Source organism: Dasypus novemcinctus, chromosome 4 (genome assembly GCF_030445035.2).
Source record: "Dasypus novemcinctus isolate mDasNov1 chromosome 4, mDasNov1.1.hap2, whole genome shotgun sequence".
Lineage (NCBI taxonomy): Eukaryota > Metazoa > Chordata > Mammalia > Cingulata > Dasypodidae > Dasypus > Dasypus novemcinctus.
Window position 1 is genome coordinate 166,688,432 of NC_080676.1, and position 17,809 is coordinate 166,706,240.

General features: G+C 58.1%; 1 protein-coding gene across 4 annotated transcripts in view; it reads right to left on the reverse strand.

Moving 5' to 3' along the window:
* ITGB2 (integrin subunit beta 2) overlaps nucleotides 1-16,121 on the reverse strand; it is a 49,597-nt gene extending 33,476 nt beyond the window's left edge. Inside the window, exon 1 of one of the 4 annotated variants that reach the window (XM_058296345.1) lies at nucleotides 15,984-16,121. In XM_058296345.1, coding sequence (XP_058152328.1) covers nucleotides 15,984-16,106 — 123 coding nt within the window. In that variant the 5' untranslated portion in view covers nucleotides 16,107-16,121. Of the gene's footprint in view, nucleotides 1-491; nucleotides 650-13,328; nucleotides 13,406-13,718; nucleotides 13,809-15,983 lie in introns of those variants that run through there. The other 3 variants (XM_058296348.2, XM_058296347.2, XM_058296346.1) reach the window with 3 other exon arrangements.
* Nucleotides 16,122-17,809: the final 1,688 nt, after the last annotated feature.

Genomic DNA, 17,809 nt, shown 5'->3' on the forward strand with positions numbered 1-17,809 from the left:
GCAGCACCTGCAGCCCAGGGGTCCCTTAAGCCTCGGGAGACACAGGTGGACAGGCGGGATGCACAGGGCGGGGCAGCGGGGACGCTGGCCGCAGAGGCCCGGGGGGCCGCGGGGAGCGCGCAGGCCTGCCGGAGTCCTGTTGACAAGCCCCCTGGCTGGCGCCTCGCCCCGCGACCACGGCGCAGAGTTCCCACAGCCCCCAGGCTGGGAGGGGGCAGGCGGATCCGGCAGGAGGGGCGCCCCGGACCCCCGCCCAGCCCGGCCGCCCCCGCCCCGGGCCCCCGCGCCCCGGGCCCCCCCCCTCGAGGCCTCGCCAGGCCTCCAGCCTCCTGCCCACAGCGGGCAGCGCGGCCCCCTCAGCGTGCCCCAAGGCCCCTTCCCGCCTGGCCAGCCCAGGGCCCACCCCTGGGGCTGCTCCCTGGGGAAAGACCCTTCCTCATGGGAGGCCCCGGGGCGGGCGCCCTGGGGAGCACAGGCCACCTGCTGCCCACCTGCCGTCCAGGGGCGCTGGCCGCTGCGTGAGTGCGTGTGCGCGGGGCGCGGTGCAGGGGGCTCCCGAGACGTCCTCCCCAGGCGGCTCCGCAGCCTCCGGCCCTGCCCGCGGCCTCGCCCGCGCCGCCCGGAGGAAGTGGCGCTGTGTGTGGCTCCGCGATTGCGCCACGCGCTGCCGCAGGGGAAGCCCGGCCAGCGCCCCCCGCCCCCGACGGGCGGCCTCCTGGCCCCACCGGGGGCGGGTGGGGTGCGGGGCTTCCGGGAGCGGGGCCCCCCGGGGGCGGCTCGTGCCCCCCAGGGCCCGGGTGGCAGGTCTGCGTCCCGGGCGGGCCGGGGGCTGCCTGGCGAGAGGAGGGCGCGCCTGTGAGAGGAGGGAGACCAAGGCCCTGGCGTTAAAACGTGATCACGGAAATTAAAAAGCACCCGGTGTGCCCGCCGGGGCAGGGTGCAGACAGCCGGGAGGCACCTCGGCGAGAGTGCTGGCGCTGAGACGCCCTGTGAGGGCGCAGGCGGCCAGGACAAGCCAGGGTGCGGGGCGCCACCCCGGCCCGGAGGCCACGGTCAACGACAGGGAAGCTCAGCCCTGGGCGGGCGACCGGCTCCTGCCACCCTGCCCTGGGCGTGAAACAGGGTGCTGCCTGGCGATGCCAAGGAACAGGAGTGTCACCTGGACAGGTGGCCAGAGATAAGTCACCCAGGCTCCACGGGAAACAGGGGACAGGGCCAGCCAGACCCAGGCTGGGGCCGACACCGGGGGAAGGCAAGCTGGCCAGGGGAGGAAGGACCGAGAGTTCAGTGCGGAAGTAGCCCATCGCCACGTGCAGACCTTACTTGAAAACTGACTGAGAGAAGCGGGAGGAGCCACCACCACCTCGGGAACGGAGAGGGTGGCCCTGCCCGGGTGTCTGACGATACTCAGGACGGACCGCTCGTGTACTCAGGTGCGGTCGTGGTGTCGTGAGCATGTCCCCAGTCCCCGTCCCTTGGAGGGACCCGTGGAAGTCTTCACAGATGACGTTCCACGACGTTTGGGATGCTCCTCCAAAGAACTGGAATTGGGGTGAGGCTGGGGACAGTGGGCAGGGGCGCAGGTAAACAAGACCGGCCACGAGTTGGCAATTCTTAAAATAATGTATTTACTTTCTGTTGTGCTAAAATAGACATAATGTAAACATCAGTTTCGGCCATTTTCAGTGGACGATTGTTTGACATTAAGTCCATGAGCCACATTGTACAACTTACAACATTATCTATTTCCAAACTTTTTTCATCATCTAAAACCAAAACTCGTCCTCATTTAGCAATTCCTGCCACACACCCCCACGCCTGCCAGCCACTGTCCTGCTTCTGTTTCTATGGATTTGCTTATTCTAAGTGTTCCATCAGAAATCATACACGGCTTGTCCTTCTGTGTGTGGCATCCTTCACTCCCCAGGATCCCGTCAGGGTTCACCCACGCCGAGCGGGCACCAGCCCCCCGCTTCTCTTCAGGGCTGCCGGCTCCTGCATGGTTGGCTGGACCACGTTCTGCTGACCCATTCGTCTGCTGATGGGCACACAGTTTCCAGTATCATGAATAAAGCTGTGGTGGACGTGGGTGTACAAGCACCTGTTTCAATTCCTGCTTTCAGTTCTTTGCAATATACATGTAGAAGTGGAGGTGCTGGGTCATATGGTAATTCTATGTTTATTTTTCTGAGGAACTGCCAAACTGCAGTTCGGCGGCACTATTTTACATTCCCACTGACAACACACAAGGGCTCCTATTTCTCCAAATCCTTGTTATTTTCAGTGTTTTGGGTTTTTTTAATGCTAGCCGTCCTAGTGGGTATAGGTGGTATCTCATCGTAGTTTTATTTTGCAATGCCCTAATGGCTATGACGTTGAGCATCTTTTCATATGCTCATTGGTTTTTTAAATATCTTCCTTGGAGAAATGGCTATTCAAATCCTTGACTCATTTTTTAATTGGGTTGTTCATTTCTCTGCAGTTGAGCTGTAAAGTGTTCTTTATAATTCTGGGTATTAAATGTTTATCAGATGTATGGGTTCCAAGTATTTTCTCCTGTTCTGTAGGTTGCTTTTTCACTTCTTGATATAAAGTTCTTTGCTGTGCAAAAGCTTTCAATTTTGATGAAGTCCATTTTATCTCTTTTTCCTTTTGCTGCTTGAGCTTTTGGTGGAAAATCTAAAAACCTGTTGCCTACTACGAGATCCTGAAGCTATCTCCCTATGTTTTCTTATAAGAGAATTTTATAGTAGTAGCTCTTATATTTAGGTCGTTGGTCCATCTTGAATTGAGTTTGTATATGGGGAGAGGCAGGGGTCCCCCTCATTCTTCCGCATGTGGATTTCCAGGTGTCCAGCACCGGCTGTGGAGGAGACCGCTCTGCCCCACTGCGTGGACCTGGCTCCCTTGTTGAAAACCAGCTGCGAGCCGCGCGCGTCGACCTCTGGGCTCCGTCCTGCTCCACTGGCCTGTGCGTCTGTCCTACGGCAGCGCCACGCTGTTTTACTCCTGGTGGCTATGCAAGTACGTTTTCAAATCAGGAAGTATGAATCCTCCAACTTTTTTCTTCTTTTGCAAGGTCGTTTTGCCTATTTGGGGCTCTTTGCAATTCTATATGGATTTGAGGATCAGCTTTTCCATTTCTGCAGGAAAGCCTGCTGGAATTTTGATCGGGATGGCACTGAATTTGTGGATCACATTAGGCAGTATTGGCGCCTTAACAACATGAAATCTTCCTGCCCATGGACATAGGGTGCCTTTCTATTTATTCAGGTTTTCTTTTCTTTCTGCAATGTTTTGTAGTTTTCAGTGTACTCGTCTTTCACTTCCTTGGTTAAATTTATTCCTAGGTAATTTCTTCTTTTAGAGGCTTAGTTGGTGGTTTTTGAAGCTGGTGTTGAGACAGGGCGTTCACTGAATTAGTCTCTCTATTTTTGTATGTGTGTGAAAATTTCTCTAGTAAAACTTTTACAGGAAGTGTCAAAATGTTTTCCATCAGATAAACAGAGAAGAAACCCACAAAGGCGGAAAATAAACATATCATATCTTAGAAAATACTAACAAATACAGTAGTATAGAAACAATATCACAAAGATTTAATTCAAGACAAAAAGCAATAAATGGACAAAGAAAGATATACCTAAGGAAAGTTACAACACAAAAGGAACACTTTAGCAGTCATACATCTTTATGCATTGAACACAGTGCTACAAAATACATAAGACAAAAACTGACAAACATGTATGCAAAGTGACAAAGCTACAAACCTAGCACGCATCTTTAACACATCTCTCTTAGAGATAGGAAATACAAATTAGGTGTATGGAGAATTTGGGAAATACAACCCTGCCTCTCTGACTCGTATTCAAAAAGTTAAAGCACTTGAGGTCATGCCAATTAGGACATGACATGTATTAGGCCACAAAGGAGAGCTCAACCCAACATCACTGCCACAATATAAAAATAAAACGAGATACTTGTTGGAATGGATGGTAATACAATGTTACAGAGGTGAACAACGTCACTGAATTATATACTTGAAAGTGGTTAAAATGGGGAATTTTATGTTGTATATGTTATAATAAGGTTTTTTAAAAAAATTAGATACTGACCAAAGGATAGCTTTAAAGAAGAAAACCTGGCACCCTGAAAAACTGGAAACAGACCTGGAATGACTAAATTTGCAGTAGCACATTCATGCACTGGAATACAAGCAGCAGTTAAAACGCTGACCTGGAATTACACGTATCTACACGTATCTATATCCACACGATTCCTCTCAGTCACAACACAGCTTTTTAAAGAGCAAGCTGCAGAAGGAAAGACGCCTCATATCCTGTCACGCCACATACACGACTACAAGCCAAAAGCCACACAGGCGTGAACCTGCCTTCAGGACAGCCGTCACCTTGGAAGGTAGAAAAAACAATGGTGCCGAGAAACGTGTCCTGGGCCTGCAATTTTATGTCACGACACTTGATTTATTACCAAGAAAGAAGAGATTCTGGGCAGAGTAAGGCAAGATGCTGAGGTTTTATGAAGTTGGATGGAGGCACACGAGCTTTGGAATATTGCTCTCACACTTTTGGCTATTCTTGAAATACTTAATTTTCTAAAAAGGAGCTAGGACTGGTATTCTATGATGAAACGATTGTGATTAGTAATGGAAGAAATTGTAGCATTGATGTGGAGAAGGTGGCAATGGTAGCTGCTGAGGGCAGGGAGAGGGAAGACGATATATGATGCAGGGGCATTTTCAGGACTTGGAGTTGTCCTGGGTGGTGCTGCAGGGACAGATGCTGGACATTGTATGTCCTGCCATGGCCCACTGGGTAGACTGGGGAGAGTGTGGACTACAATGTAAACCACTGTCCATGTGGTGCAGCAGTGCTCCAAAATGTATTCACCAAATGCAATGACTGTGCCACGATGATGGAAGAGGTTGTTGATATGGGAGGAGTGCGGTGAGGGGGGCGGGGGGTATATGGGGACCTCTTATATTTTTTTAATGTAACATTTAAAAATATAAAGAGAGAAAAAATAAATAAAAAGGAGCTAGGAGGGCGAGGCTGCCAGTGGGCGAGAGGGAGCTGTGGGGATGATGAAGTGTGCTAAAGTTGGATTGTGGTGGCAGTTGTGCAACTCTGTACATTTACTGAAAATCATTGGATTGTGTGAGTAATATGAGTAAAGCTTGGTAGTTAATTTCTACACCAGTGAAGCTCTTAAAAAATGAAACATTAAAAATATTTACAAGAAAAAAGCAACAGTAGCTTCTGGTCCCAGGCAAGACCGAGAAAGCACAGGTCAGTTTCTCTCCACCACTGACCACAAATAAAAGCCCCACAGGGTAAAATAAATCGACTTCTGAGAAGACTCTGTAAAAGCAAATAACAGCAGGTAGATGGCGGAGGGGAAGTAAAACTTGAAGAAAGCCTGGTATTGGGTGAGCGGCCTGGCCTTTCTCCTCTCCCCTCTCAGCTTAGGCCCAAGGCAGCCCGAGCCCCAGGACATCAGGTGGGTCCAGCCACAAGGAGCCTCCTTTCCTGGCCGGAGACTGGGAAGAGGTGAACTTGAAGGTCAATAGTAATTATCCAATATGGACGACAGAGAAAGAGAAGACCAGCCAAGCAAAACCAAAGAAGAGAGCCTTGGAGATCTGTGGAATAATGCCAAAAGGTAGGACATTTGTGTCACTGGAATCAATCCCACAAGGAAAGGAGTGAAGAATTGACACATAAAAAGGCTTTGAAGAAATAATGGCTGAAAATTTCCGTATTTGGTGAAAAATATAAGTTTACAGATTCAATAAGCTCAGAGAACCTCAAGCAGCATAAACTCTAAGAAAACCAAGCCTATATTCATCAGACTCTAACCACTGAAAACTAAAAATAAAGGAAAAAGTCTTGAAAACAGCCAGAGAAAAATGACACACCTACATAGAGAGGAACAACCATTTGAATGACTGCAAATTTCTTATCAGAAACCAGGGAAGTTGAAGGCAATGGTGCAACTTTTTTTTTTTTTTTTTGAGGCGATACCAGAGAATGAACTCAGGACCCTGTGCAGGGGAAGTAGACACTAACACCACTGAGCCACATCCACTCCCCAGTGAGAGTTGCTTTTCTCATTTGTTTATTTTGTTTTCAGGAGGTACAAGGGATCCAACCTAGGACCTTGAACATGGGAAGCAGGTGCTCAACCATTTGACCCCTGGAGCAATATTTTTAGTGGCCAAAAAATAATGGTCCAACCAGAATTGCATATCAAGCCAAAATATTCCTTGCTACTAAAGGGGAAATACAGGCATTCTCAGAAGAAGAAAAACTAAGGAAATTAGCCACCAGCAGACATGATCTAAAAGAAATCCTAGGTAGACTGAGAGGGAAACGGAAACACAAATGGAAGAAGAGCAACAGAGATGGTAAATATATGAGTAAAAATAATAGGTATTTCTCCTAAGTCCTTTAAAATACACTAAAAGAAAAATTTCTAACGTAGTGCGGTAGGTTTTTTTGATGTACGTAGATTTAGGAAATGTGACAATGACAATACAAAGGGAGGACAGTAAAGGAACCTGTATCATTGTAAAGAGTCTCTGCATTTTAGTTGAAGTGACAAAAATTAACTCAGTAGACAATGAAGGGTTAAGTATGTCATAGCTATCCTAGAGCAACAACTGAAAAATGTATTCGAAGAACTATAACAAAAATGAATTGATCGATTAAAATGCAATATTTATAAAACTCAAGTAATCCAAAACAAACCAAGATGGGGAAACAGAGGAGTGAAAACCACAAGGGACAAAGAGAAAACAGAAAATTAAATGATGGACCTAAATGCAATCATTTCAACAATTACATTAAATATAAATGATGTAAAAAACAATCATAAGATAGATATTATGAAGTGGAATTTTTAAAAAAGACTCAACTATATGCTGTCTACAAGAAACTCACTTTGAATATGATAATATTGGGTAGGTTGAAAGTAAAAGCATGGGAAAAGGAATAGCACACAAACATTAATCAAAAAAAAAATTGGAACAACAATCTTAATATAAGGCAAGATAGACTTAACAACAAGGAAATTACCAAGTATGAAGAGGGACATTACTTAATGATGAAAGGGTCAATTCAATAAGAAGATACAACAATTCTAAGTATGTATACATCTAACAATAGGGCTTTGAAATACATGAAACCAAAAGTGAAAGAACTGAAAGGAGAAATAGACAAGTCTATAATTATTACTGATGCCTTCAACACTCCTCTCTCAGTAATCAGTAAAAAATAATTGAAAATCAGTAAGTATATAGGAGATCTGAGCAACAGGCTCTAAAGATACTTCTAGAGCATCTACCCAACAATAGGCTTGGAAGGTACTTCTAGAGCACTCCACCCATCAACAGCCACAGAAAAATACCCATTCCTCTTGCATGCTTGTGACACAGTCAGCAAGAGAGACTCTATACTGGGTCATAAAACAAATCTTAACAAATTAAAAGAACTGAAATCATACAAAACATGTTCTCTGGTCATAACAGAATTAAACCAAAAAATAAACAGCAGAAAGATATTGGTAAAATCTCCCAAGAAATGATACACTTCTAAATTATCTACAAGTCAAGCAGAAGCCTCAACAGAAATTAGAAAATACTTTGAACAGAGTGAAAATGGAAACATATAAAGTTCTGTGGGCTGACGCTAAAGCAGTGCAAAGAGGGAAATTCACAGCATTGAGTGCAACCCAAGAAACACAGCAACAAGAATGTCCAATGTGGAGCCCTGGGGAAATGTCGCAGGGTGGCAAAACACACAGGGAGCTCAGGGAATGCTGGGGAGAGGCACATCAGAACTACAGTGAGGTCCTACTTTCCAGCCCTCATGTGGAGAACATTCGCAAAGATCCGGTGACGACTGTGAGAAACCATGCAGGGGAGTTTGGCATCAGACACTTCAGAGACTGGCAATGCCATTTCCTGATACCTACCACGAGGAGACAAGTGCCCGTGGATCTTCCCTGGGGCATTGTTGGTACAAAACGTAAAATCGATATAGGGTACAGGAGTATCGACAGGGAACTCACTAAATAAACCGAGGTGCGTTCATCCTATGGAACGCGGCGGAGCCCCTGGAAGCAGAGGGCAGACGAGCGAGGTGGAACGAGGCCTTGACGACATCCAGTAAGAAGAGCCACGGAACAGGAAGCTCCGTGGGATGCCAGCCGCACCGAGAAAACGGGAACGGCACCGAAGGGCGCTTGGCATGCATGGCCCACGTTTCTAAAGGTGGATAGAAAAATGCAAAGATATGCCCCCAAAAACAGTGGCGATTCACTGTGGGAAGCAGATGGAGGATGGCTTGTGAGTGGGGAGGACAGAGGCGAGACCTGGCTAGCGTGCACGCCTGCGTCTTTCAGAAAGGAATGTATCCACGCACTTCTTCCACCGTGTAAAGAGAAAATTTATTCCGGCGGTGAGAGAATGCTGAGGGCGGGACGACTGGGCGAGGGGCTTCAGTGGCCACGGAGGACGGCGCCATCTCACAGCAAGAAGCTGAGGCAGCAGGAGGGCGATGTGGGCCAGTTGGGGCCGGCCCAGCCTCCCAGTGTAGACGGCCAGGCTGGGGGGTCAGGCAGTGTCTCCATGAGCCAGAGCCAGATTGGGTGTCCACAGCACATCAAGGGTGATGGGAGTCCTGAGGCTGGACAGGATTGCCTGGGGAGGGGTGTGGTGTAGACACACGGGAGGCAAGGCGTCATTTAAGGGATGGTCAAGAAAGAGGATTGGTGGCTGGGGGGGAACAGTCTGTGGGCCTCTTGTGCAAAATCGTGACCCTTCAGCCAAGGGGCCTCTGAGGACCCTGAGGCCTTGCTGAGTGCACCCACGTGCACCTTGCTGGCTGGCAGACGACTGCCCACGGACTCTACTGTGTGGCTCCCTGCCCCACCACGTGGCTCCCTGCCTATCGCGTGGCTCCTTGCCCTGCCCCGTGGCTCCCTGCCTCTACCCTGCCCTGTGGCTCCCTACCCACCATGTGGCTTCTTGCCTCTACCCTGCCCCGCCCCGTGGCTCCCTGCCTCGCAGTGTGGCTCCCTGCCTCTGCCCTGCCCGTGGCTCCCTGCCCCGCCCCGTGGCTCCCTGCCCTGTGCCTCCCTGCCCTGGGCCTTTAGCGTGAGCCTCTCAGTGCCCACACTGCACCTGTTCGCTGTCTCCCTATCGATGTCCCATTGGCTCCACGAGACTGGAAATCAGAGACTGTGACACACTTTGCTTTGTGTGAAAGACAGAGAAACACTAGGTGCCTTTTGTATCCAACATCCCATGGCCCCACTGGGTGAAAGCCAGAGCCCACCAGAGCCAGGGCCTGTTGCCTCACAGAAGTGGACATGGCAGCCCCTTGCCAGGGCGTCGTGGGCATGAGGGGTGTGGCCCGTGCCAGACCCTGCCGGCCAGGCCGCTTGGTGGAAGAGCTGAAGCTGGCCCCCCCGCTGGAGCGCGGGTGAAAACTCACTAGCTAGGGGTGCGTCCTAAGAGGAAAGCGGGCCGAGCAAGCCGTGGCGTGCCTGCACCTGCTGACCAGCTCAGAGGCTCCGTGGCTGCGGCAGGTTCTGAAACCGGGACAGGTGGGCCAAGACCGGGCGGAGGGCGGGAGCGGGACAGGTGAGCCAAGACCGGGCGGAGGACGGGGGCAGGACAGGTGAGCCAAAACTGGGCAGAGGGCTGGAGTGGGACAGGTGAGTCAAGTTCGGGCAGGGGGCCAGTGCGAGGTGCTACGAAGAGTCTTTCCCTCAATCAGCCAGGAGATTCCGCCCGTAGCCACTTTCACCACACCTTCCAGAACGCTGCATTTCCTTCTCCAGGTATTGGTGGAGGCCTGGCCCCCCCTGGGCCCTCCAGGGCACCCGGCCTAGTTCAGGATGCAGGGGTGCCGTGAGCCGCCAGGTACAGGCAGGAGGAGGGGGATCCCCAGGGGACACCCGGGTGGGGCTCAGGGCAGCCGGTGGGAGGGGCCGTGCCCACCCGCTCGCGGCCCTGCTGCTCGTCTGTGCTCCCCGCCTCGTCCTCCCCGCCCAGCCTGGCCCCCAAAACCCTTCCGGAAGTTTCCTTGGAGGAGACGGCACGGGAGCAGGACCCGAGGACTAGGAGAGATTTTAACAAAGGAGAATGGGAGGCCGAGGAGCCTTCAGCCCGCAGGTGCCCGGCTCAACCCGGCTTGAGGGAGAGCCGCGGGGGGGAGGGGGGTTGTGGAGCCGAGGGACGCTGAGGACCAAGTCAGGGGACCGCCAGCACGAGCCCCGCTGTCCTGAGGACACCCCCAGCGCCCAGGGCCCTCCTGCACCTCCCCTGCCTTTCAGCATGCTGCACCCCTGCACCCCTCCGTCAGCTTGCCGCGCTCCTGCACCCCTCCCGTTAGCTTGCTGCTCCCCTCCTTCAGCTTGCTGCACCCCTGCACCCCTCTGTCAGCTTGCCACACCCCTGCACCCCTCTGTCAGCTTGTTGCACCCCTCCGTCAGCTTGCCGCACCCCTGCACCCCTCCCTCCCCCAGGTCCAGCCCCTCCTTGCCCCTCCCTCCCCCACCTCTGCTTCCTTTCTGTTGTCTTCCCACCAGAGACTTCCTGTTGCCAGGGGAGGCGGGGCTGGCAGAGGCAGCCGTGGTGCGTGTGTGTCTGTACGTGCACACAACACCCTCGAGGCGTGTGGGGCGTGTAAACGGGTGTCTGCGGCAGGAAATGGGGTGCTGGGTGCCAAGATTAGCACAGCTGCCTCGTTTTCTCTCATTTGAATGTCACAGAGCCCTCTGAGGTGGCGCCTTCACCTCTGCTTTGGGGACAAAGAGGCAGGCAGAGGGTCAAGCTGGTCCTGGCACCTAGACAGGGCACCCGTCAGGGCACGGCGGGGGCCCCAGGGTCGCCTCTGTCCCGGGGGTGGGTCCAGCCGGTGGGGGCAGGGGGGCAGGAGGTGCGGAGGCGGGGGCCGGCTGCCCTGACCTGCGGGCCTGAGTGCTGGCCTGTGCCCCACCTCCCTCCCCCACGGCCACGGCCCCCAAAGCACACAGACGCTTCTTCCTCCTTCGGCTTCCTCTTTGCAGCTGGGTGCCCTCCGGGGGGAGGGCGCTGCTCAGGACTCACCCAGAGGGGTGGGTGGGGCTGGGGTCCCCGCGGGCAAGGGCTGCGGACACCAGGCCTCGCCGGCCCCGGCAGACAAAGGGAGACGCTTTCCGTGGAGGGGTGGGAAGAGGCGGCCATAGGTTCAGAGGAGGCTAAGCAAGGGTCAAGTCCGGGGGGGGGGGAGGGGAACTGCAAAAAGTCGGAGGAGGAAGGAAATGTAATTCTCGGACGTCCACTGGGCGCGGCGGAGAACCGATGTGGTTAGAATGAGGAGGGATTACGGGCGCCGATTGAAGGCAAAACCGAGGCCGGGCTCTGGAGAGGTGGGCCGGGCAGGTGCAGGCAGCTACCAGCAGCAGGCGCGGCCTCCAGCCCCCTGCTCGCCTGCGGAGCCCGGCCCGGGGTCCCGCAGGGGGTGGGGCGCCGCCCCGGCCGGGCCCGCCTGGACCCGGGGCACAGGCCGCCTCCTCTGCCTGGTACTGAGCAAAACCGCAGTTTCCTGCTCGGGTTTGTTTCCGCTGCCGCTCAACCCGACCCCCCGGGCTGCCTTCGTCAAAACTGCACCCTGGGGTCCCGTGACTCAGTTTCCCCAGGAACTTTCTAAGCAATTCCTCAGCCAGGACTGGCCCTGGGACGTGGAGGCCCGCTCAGGGGCAGGGCCGGGGCTGGGCCCGGTGGCTGGGTCCACTCCGCCAGAGCGATGGGAGCCCGGGCCCAGTGCCCCCGCCCGCAGCGGAATGCCCGCTGGTCCTGGTGACTCCGAGAGCGCGGGTCCACCCCTGGGCCCAATCCCCCTGGAATTTCCTGCTTCTGCCTTTCAGCCTCTGAAGCCGGGGGAATCGTTTAATCTTTCTGCGTCGGTTTCTTTGTGTGCAATGAACAGAATCGAGCTCTGCTCTCCTTCCCTTACAGCAGGTGGGGCCTGGAGAATTCCAGCCTTGGGGAGCAGGGAGGAGGGAGGAAGAGGGGGCGGGGCTTCCAGAGGCCCCGCCCCCAGGAAGGTGGGCTTGGGCAGGTGGAGAGTTCGGGGTGTGAGGACCCTCACGCCACGCCCACCCTGGAAGGCCGGCAGTGTCCAGGGAGCGCAGGCCTCGGGCACGGGCGCGCTCAGGGGCCGCCAGGCTTGAAGGGTGGTCACGGAGGCTCCCAGGCCCCGCCCGGGGCTCTGCTCTGCCGGCTCCAGCCAAGGCCCTGAGCACCTGCAGCCCCGCCTCTGCGCACAGCCAGCCCTGAGACCCCCGGCTCCAGGTCCCTCCGGGCTCCGAGGGGGGCGCCCCAGCCCGCCGCACCTGGGGGCCCCCTCCGTCCCCGCCTGCTCTGGGCCGGGAAGGCCCCGCCGAGAAGGCGCCCACGGTCCTTCCCCGAGGCCCCTGTGGGCGGGAACCGCAGCCTGCGCTGTGCTGCCGCTGCGCGCGGGCACGGCGGGTGAGAACCTTCTCGTAGCTCTCCGTATTTCCCGCCTGTGTGTCCAGCTTACAGTCAGGAAAAAGAGGGTGAACGTGGACAGAGCCCCGGAACGGGCCGGAGGACCCAAACCCCAGCCCTGCTCTGGCTGGGGGTGGTGCAGTGGGAGAGAGAGCAACAAAAGGCAAGAAGAACCAGAGGCACGCAGGCGCCCCGGGCTGAGGCCCCCCCAGGCTGAGGGTTCCCCCAAGCTGAGGCCCCCCGGTCTGAGGGTCACCCCCCAGGCTGAGGCCCCCCCGGGCTGAGGGTCCCCCAGCATAGACCCCCCCAGGCTAGGGCCCCCCCAGGCTGAGAACCCCCTGGGCTGAGGGTCCCCCCAGGCTGAGGCCCCCCCAGGCTGAGGGTTCCCTGCGCCCTGAGTCAAGGGGCCTGTCCAAACGCTCCCCCACTCTTCGTGCGGCGCCCGCAGTCCCCGCCCAGGGCTCCCGCGCTGCCTGCGAGCTGGGTTCAACGCTCCGGGGCCACCCACTTCCACAAAACCTCCTGAGTCTCCCCAGGGTGGCCAAGTACAAGCCGGGCCCCTATTTTTAGCCCAGGACTTTCCAAGCGTGGGAACTGCACAGCCCGCCTCGAGCGTCATCCTCATCACCACCCACCGTGGGCTGGAGGGGGGGACGGCCCCACTCAGGGCCACTGCGGGAGGCGGCAGAGGCCCCTGGGCGACCCCCAGGAATTCGGCCAGTTACACGTTGACCCCGGCGGTAGAGACGCCCGAAACCCACCGGCCATCCCCGCCCCAGTCTGCACGTACCAGTCTTGGGGCGGCGGCAGGCGTCTGGCGAGGAGGTCCCTGCAGGACCGCGTCCCACACGTGCCTCGGCGGGACAGGGGCCTGGAAGGGGCGGCGCCCAGAGTGCCCCCGCGGTGGCTCTGGCCCGCACCCGCAGCCCCCACCGGCTCGGCCCTGCAGAGGCGACCCTGGGGACAGGCTGGGGGGGCGGCCCCGCGGGTGGGGGCTCGCCTCGGTGGTGCGCCTGGGGCGCTGTGCCTCCTGCCTGAACGGCTTCGTTCGGGACCGAGGGAGGGTCCCCTGGTGGTGGTGTGTGCGGAGGGGGGTGGGGAGAGCCGCAGCTGGGTGGGCGGGAAGGGGGATTCGGTTCAGGTCCCCGGGGCTTTGGCCTTGGCCCTGCGCGGTGCTCACCTGGGCGCGGCGGCACCCCAACCCGGCGCCGCCCACTCCGCCTCTTTAGCCGGCGGCGCCTCAAGGACCCCTGGAAGCTAGGAGCTCGTGTGCGGGCAGGCGCGTCCTCAGAGCACCCCGTGGCCCCCGCCCACCCCCACCCCCACCCCCCATCGTAGCGGCGGGAGAGGGGGGCCCGCGCCTCCCTCCCCTTGGCCAGTGGTGCGCGGCAGTGCGCGGCCCGGCCTCCAATCTGGCCGCGCCCTCGGGGACGCTGCACCTGTCCCCACCCCGCTGGGGGTGCGCCTGCGGGTGGAGGGCGCGCCCTGAGGGGGCCGGTAGGGGCAGGGGACGGAGGGGCAGCCAGCGGTGCGGGCCTGGCGGGGGTGGGGAGGAGGGGGACTGGCTGGGGTGCCTCCGCGGCGGGACCCCCTCCTGTGAGGGACGTCCTGGGGCGTAGGGAGCCTGGGGTGCCTCTCGCCATGGGGTGGGGGGGGCGGCCAGGCCCCGGCTTCGCAGCCCCCACCCGGGCCTCGTGGTGGACGCCTGGGGCGCTGCGGCTCTGGGGAGCAGCTGGGTTGCCGGCCCAGGCCGGGGGCAGGAGGCCGCCGGCGCTGGGACACTCGCTCGGGGCTGCCGCGAGCTCCCTCCCGGCTCCGCGCCCGGGAATCCAGGGCGTGCGCGGGCGCCACCGCGAGGCCGCGCCGGGCAGGGGCGCTGGGCGACCGGACCCTCCGCAGAACCCCAGCGGGGGCGCGGGCATCCCCGCCCACAGCTGAAGAAGCGCCCGCCGGGCTCCGGGATTGGAAATAGGTTTAAAAACGCTTAATAACCATTTGATACAGATGGGCTCAGTGAGCGCAGCTGGACCCGGTAGAACAAAGCTGCTTCTGGAAGCTTCCTCCCTCCGCCTGGGTTTATCAGGACCTGCGGCTACCGTCCCCCAGGCTCGCCCCTCTGCAGGGACTTCAGGGGCTGCCGTGCCCTCGGCAGGCTGTGCCAGGTTTCGGCAGCGCGTGTGTGGCACAGGGCTGGGCCCAGACGCTTGGAACCAGGCTTGTGTCACCCCATCCCCGGACACCCTCTGAATTCTGGTGGTGTAAGAAACGAAGATTAGTTTAGTTTTCACATAAAGGAAGAAAATATTGATTAATGTAACCTGGCAGCCTACTGCCTCACTCTCCCACTCCCGGGTTAAGCAGGAACAAAGGAAACCAGCTTAAGCCAGTCCCATAGGCAGTAAAAAAGATGCCAAGAAAGAGCTAAGTCAATACCAATTCAGCACTAAATTCCATTCCTTATTTGGCAAAGGGGAGCAGGTAAGAACTAAAATGGTTGGAATGTGATGAGAGAAGCGGTTCATGACAAACTTTTGCGGGGGAAAGTTAGACCTTCTTGGATGGGCGGTAACTTCTGAAGTATCCATCTATGGAGAAGCAGAGGAAGAGCTTGCATGCCAGGCTTAGGGGTATAAACTGTGTCATTTTTCTTTGTTTGGTGCACTAGCCACGTTTTCTGGTTGTGCGCCCCTTCTTGCAAGATTGAGAATAAATTCTTTTTTTCTCCACAATCAGGTGAGCCTTATTTTTGTCCAGAAAAAGATTTCTTTCTAACAGTGGGAAGCACTTGTGGCTCAAAGGTCCAGGGTTCTGCACCCAGGGCCTCCTGACCTGTGTGGTGAGCTGGTCCACGCGCAGCCCTGCTGCGCCCAAGGAGTCCATGCCATGCAGTGGTGCCCCCTAGTAGGGGTGTCCCCCATTTAGGGGAGCCCCGTGTGCAAGGAGCATTTCCCGCAAGGAGAGCCACCCTGAGTGAAAAAAAAAAGCACAGCCTGCCCAGGAGTAGCGCCGCACACACATAGAGAGCTGACACAGCAAGATGACGCAACAAAGAGACACAGATTCTCGGTGCCGATGACAAGAATACAAGCGGACACAGAAGAGCACACAGCGAATGCACACAGAGAGCAGACAATGGGGGGTGGGGGTGGAGGAGAGAAAGAAATAAAATAAATCTTAAAAAAAAAGAAAGAAGTCGGGGACCACAGGAGAGTGGGGACATGAGCTGGGGGGGTACAGAAAGCAAGCCCTGTGGGTGGACACCACCCGCTGCACCCTGGCTCACAGCCCGGTCACGCAGCTCCAGGGCGTTTCCAGGATAGACTCCTCCTGCCCCTTCTCAGGACCGGCCGGCCCCCTTCTGTCCCGCCCCACCCCCCCTGGAAAGAAGGAAGCTGGGCTCTCCTTTGGACCGGCCAGGTCAGCCCAGCACCGGGCAGATGCCCACCTTTGCCACTGGGCGGGTGCAGGAGAGGTGGATCTTACAGACAGGGGGTCCAGCAGGGCAGTCCTCCCCGTGTGGGCTCTGTCCAGCCACCACCGAGGCGACTTCATCACCTTCAGAGGGCATTGTCCCCACGCGGGCACTCCGGGGCCGGCCAGGCGGGCGCTCTGGGGCCGGCCTCGTGGGCGTTCCTGGGCTGGCCTCACAGGTGCTCTGGGGCCGGCCTCGTGGGCGTTCCTGGGCTGGTCAGGCGGGCGCTCTGGGGCCGGCCTCGTGGGCGTTCCTGGGCCGGCCTCACAGGCGCTCTGGGGCCGGCCTCGTGGGCGTTCCTGGGCTGGCCTCACAGGCGCTCTGGGGCCGGCCTCGTGGGCGTTCCTGGGCCGGCCAGGCAGGCGCTCTGGGGCCGGCCTCGTGGGCGTTCCTGGGCCGGCCAGGCAGGCGCTCTGGGGCCGGCCTCGTGGGCGTTCCTGGGCCGGCCTCACAGGCGCTCTGGGGCCGGCCTCGTGGGCGTTCCTGGGCCGGCCAGGCGGGCGCTCTGGGGCCGGCCTCGTGGGCGTTCCCGGGCCGGCCAGGCAGGCGCTCTGGGGCCGGCCTCGTGGGCGTTCCTGGGCTGGCCTCACAGGTGCTCTGGGGCCGGCCTCGTGGGCGTTCCTGGGCTGGCCTCACAGGTGCTCTGGGGCCGGCCTCGTGGGCGTTCCTGGGCCGGCCAGGCGGGCGCTCTGGGGCCGGCCTCGTGGGCGTTCCTGGGCCGGCCTCACAGGTGCTCTGGGGCCGGCCTCGTGGGCGTTCCTGGGCCGGCCAGGTGGGCGCTCTGGGGCCGGCCTCGTGGGCGTTCCTGGGCCGGCCAGGGCAGCCCCTGCTCCGTTCAGCGAGGCCCCCTGGGACATCCCTTGGGCTTTGCTAACTCGCTCTGCGGGAGACCACACACTGCGTGGGCTGTGGGCATCTTTGGGAGGGGTCGGAGGGGCCTGTTCTGGGGCCCGGGCTGGAGAAGGGGGACTTGGGGAGGGCGCGGGGAAGCGGGAGCTGCCGGGAGGCGGGGTGCTCTTCGGATTGGGGGGCTCGGTTGTTTGCATCCGGCGGGCGGGAGGCCCCCTGGGTCAAGCAGCAGCCGACCGTCGTGTGAGCCAGGGGGCTGCCTGGCCCCTCTGTGGGGCCCAGGGCGGGGTGGGCGCCGCAGCCCAGAGTCCCGCAGGGCCGTCTTTTCTAGGCCGAGGCCGGGCCCCTGCGCAGCCCGTGTAGGTTTTGATTCTGGACGCGCTCTTGAAGGGGCAGTGGGGAAGTTCACTGGCTCTCCGTGAGCAAGGACAGGGCAAAACACTAGGTTGCATCCGGAGAGGCTTTATTCCCAGGGCGTCCACGGGGGGCGGGGAGCCGGGCCCCCTAGAAGGGCTGGGGCGGGGGCCTCGAGGAGAGGGGTCAGGGTGGGAAGGGAAGGGCACGTTAGGGAGCTGGGACCCAGCTCCAGGGAGCTGCTGTGCCCGCTGGGCCCCCGCCCCTGCTGCGTGCGGGCGGCGTCCACGGGGCCCTCGCGCCTATCTGTCAGTCAGCACCACGGCCCGCCGGGGGTGGGCAAGGGGAGGTTGAGTCTCCATCCTGGGGTGGCCCACGGGGCTCCGATGTTAGCGTAGCCGGGATGGGGCATGCTCTGCAGTTGGGGCTCCTGAGAGCCAGCCTGCGGTCGGCGGAGGCACCCGGGCAGAGGAGGAGCTGGGGCGCGGGCGAGCTCTGCATCTGGAGCACCCAGGGGTGAGTCTCCAGGGAGACACCTGTGGGTCCTCCCCAAGGGGTCAGTTGCCCACAGGCCCTCCCTCCGGCCTCCCGATTCG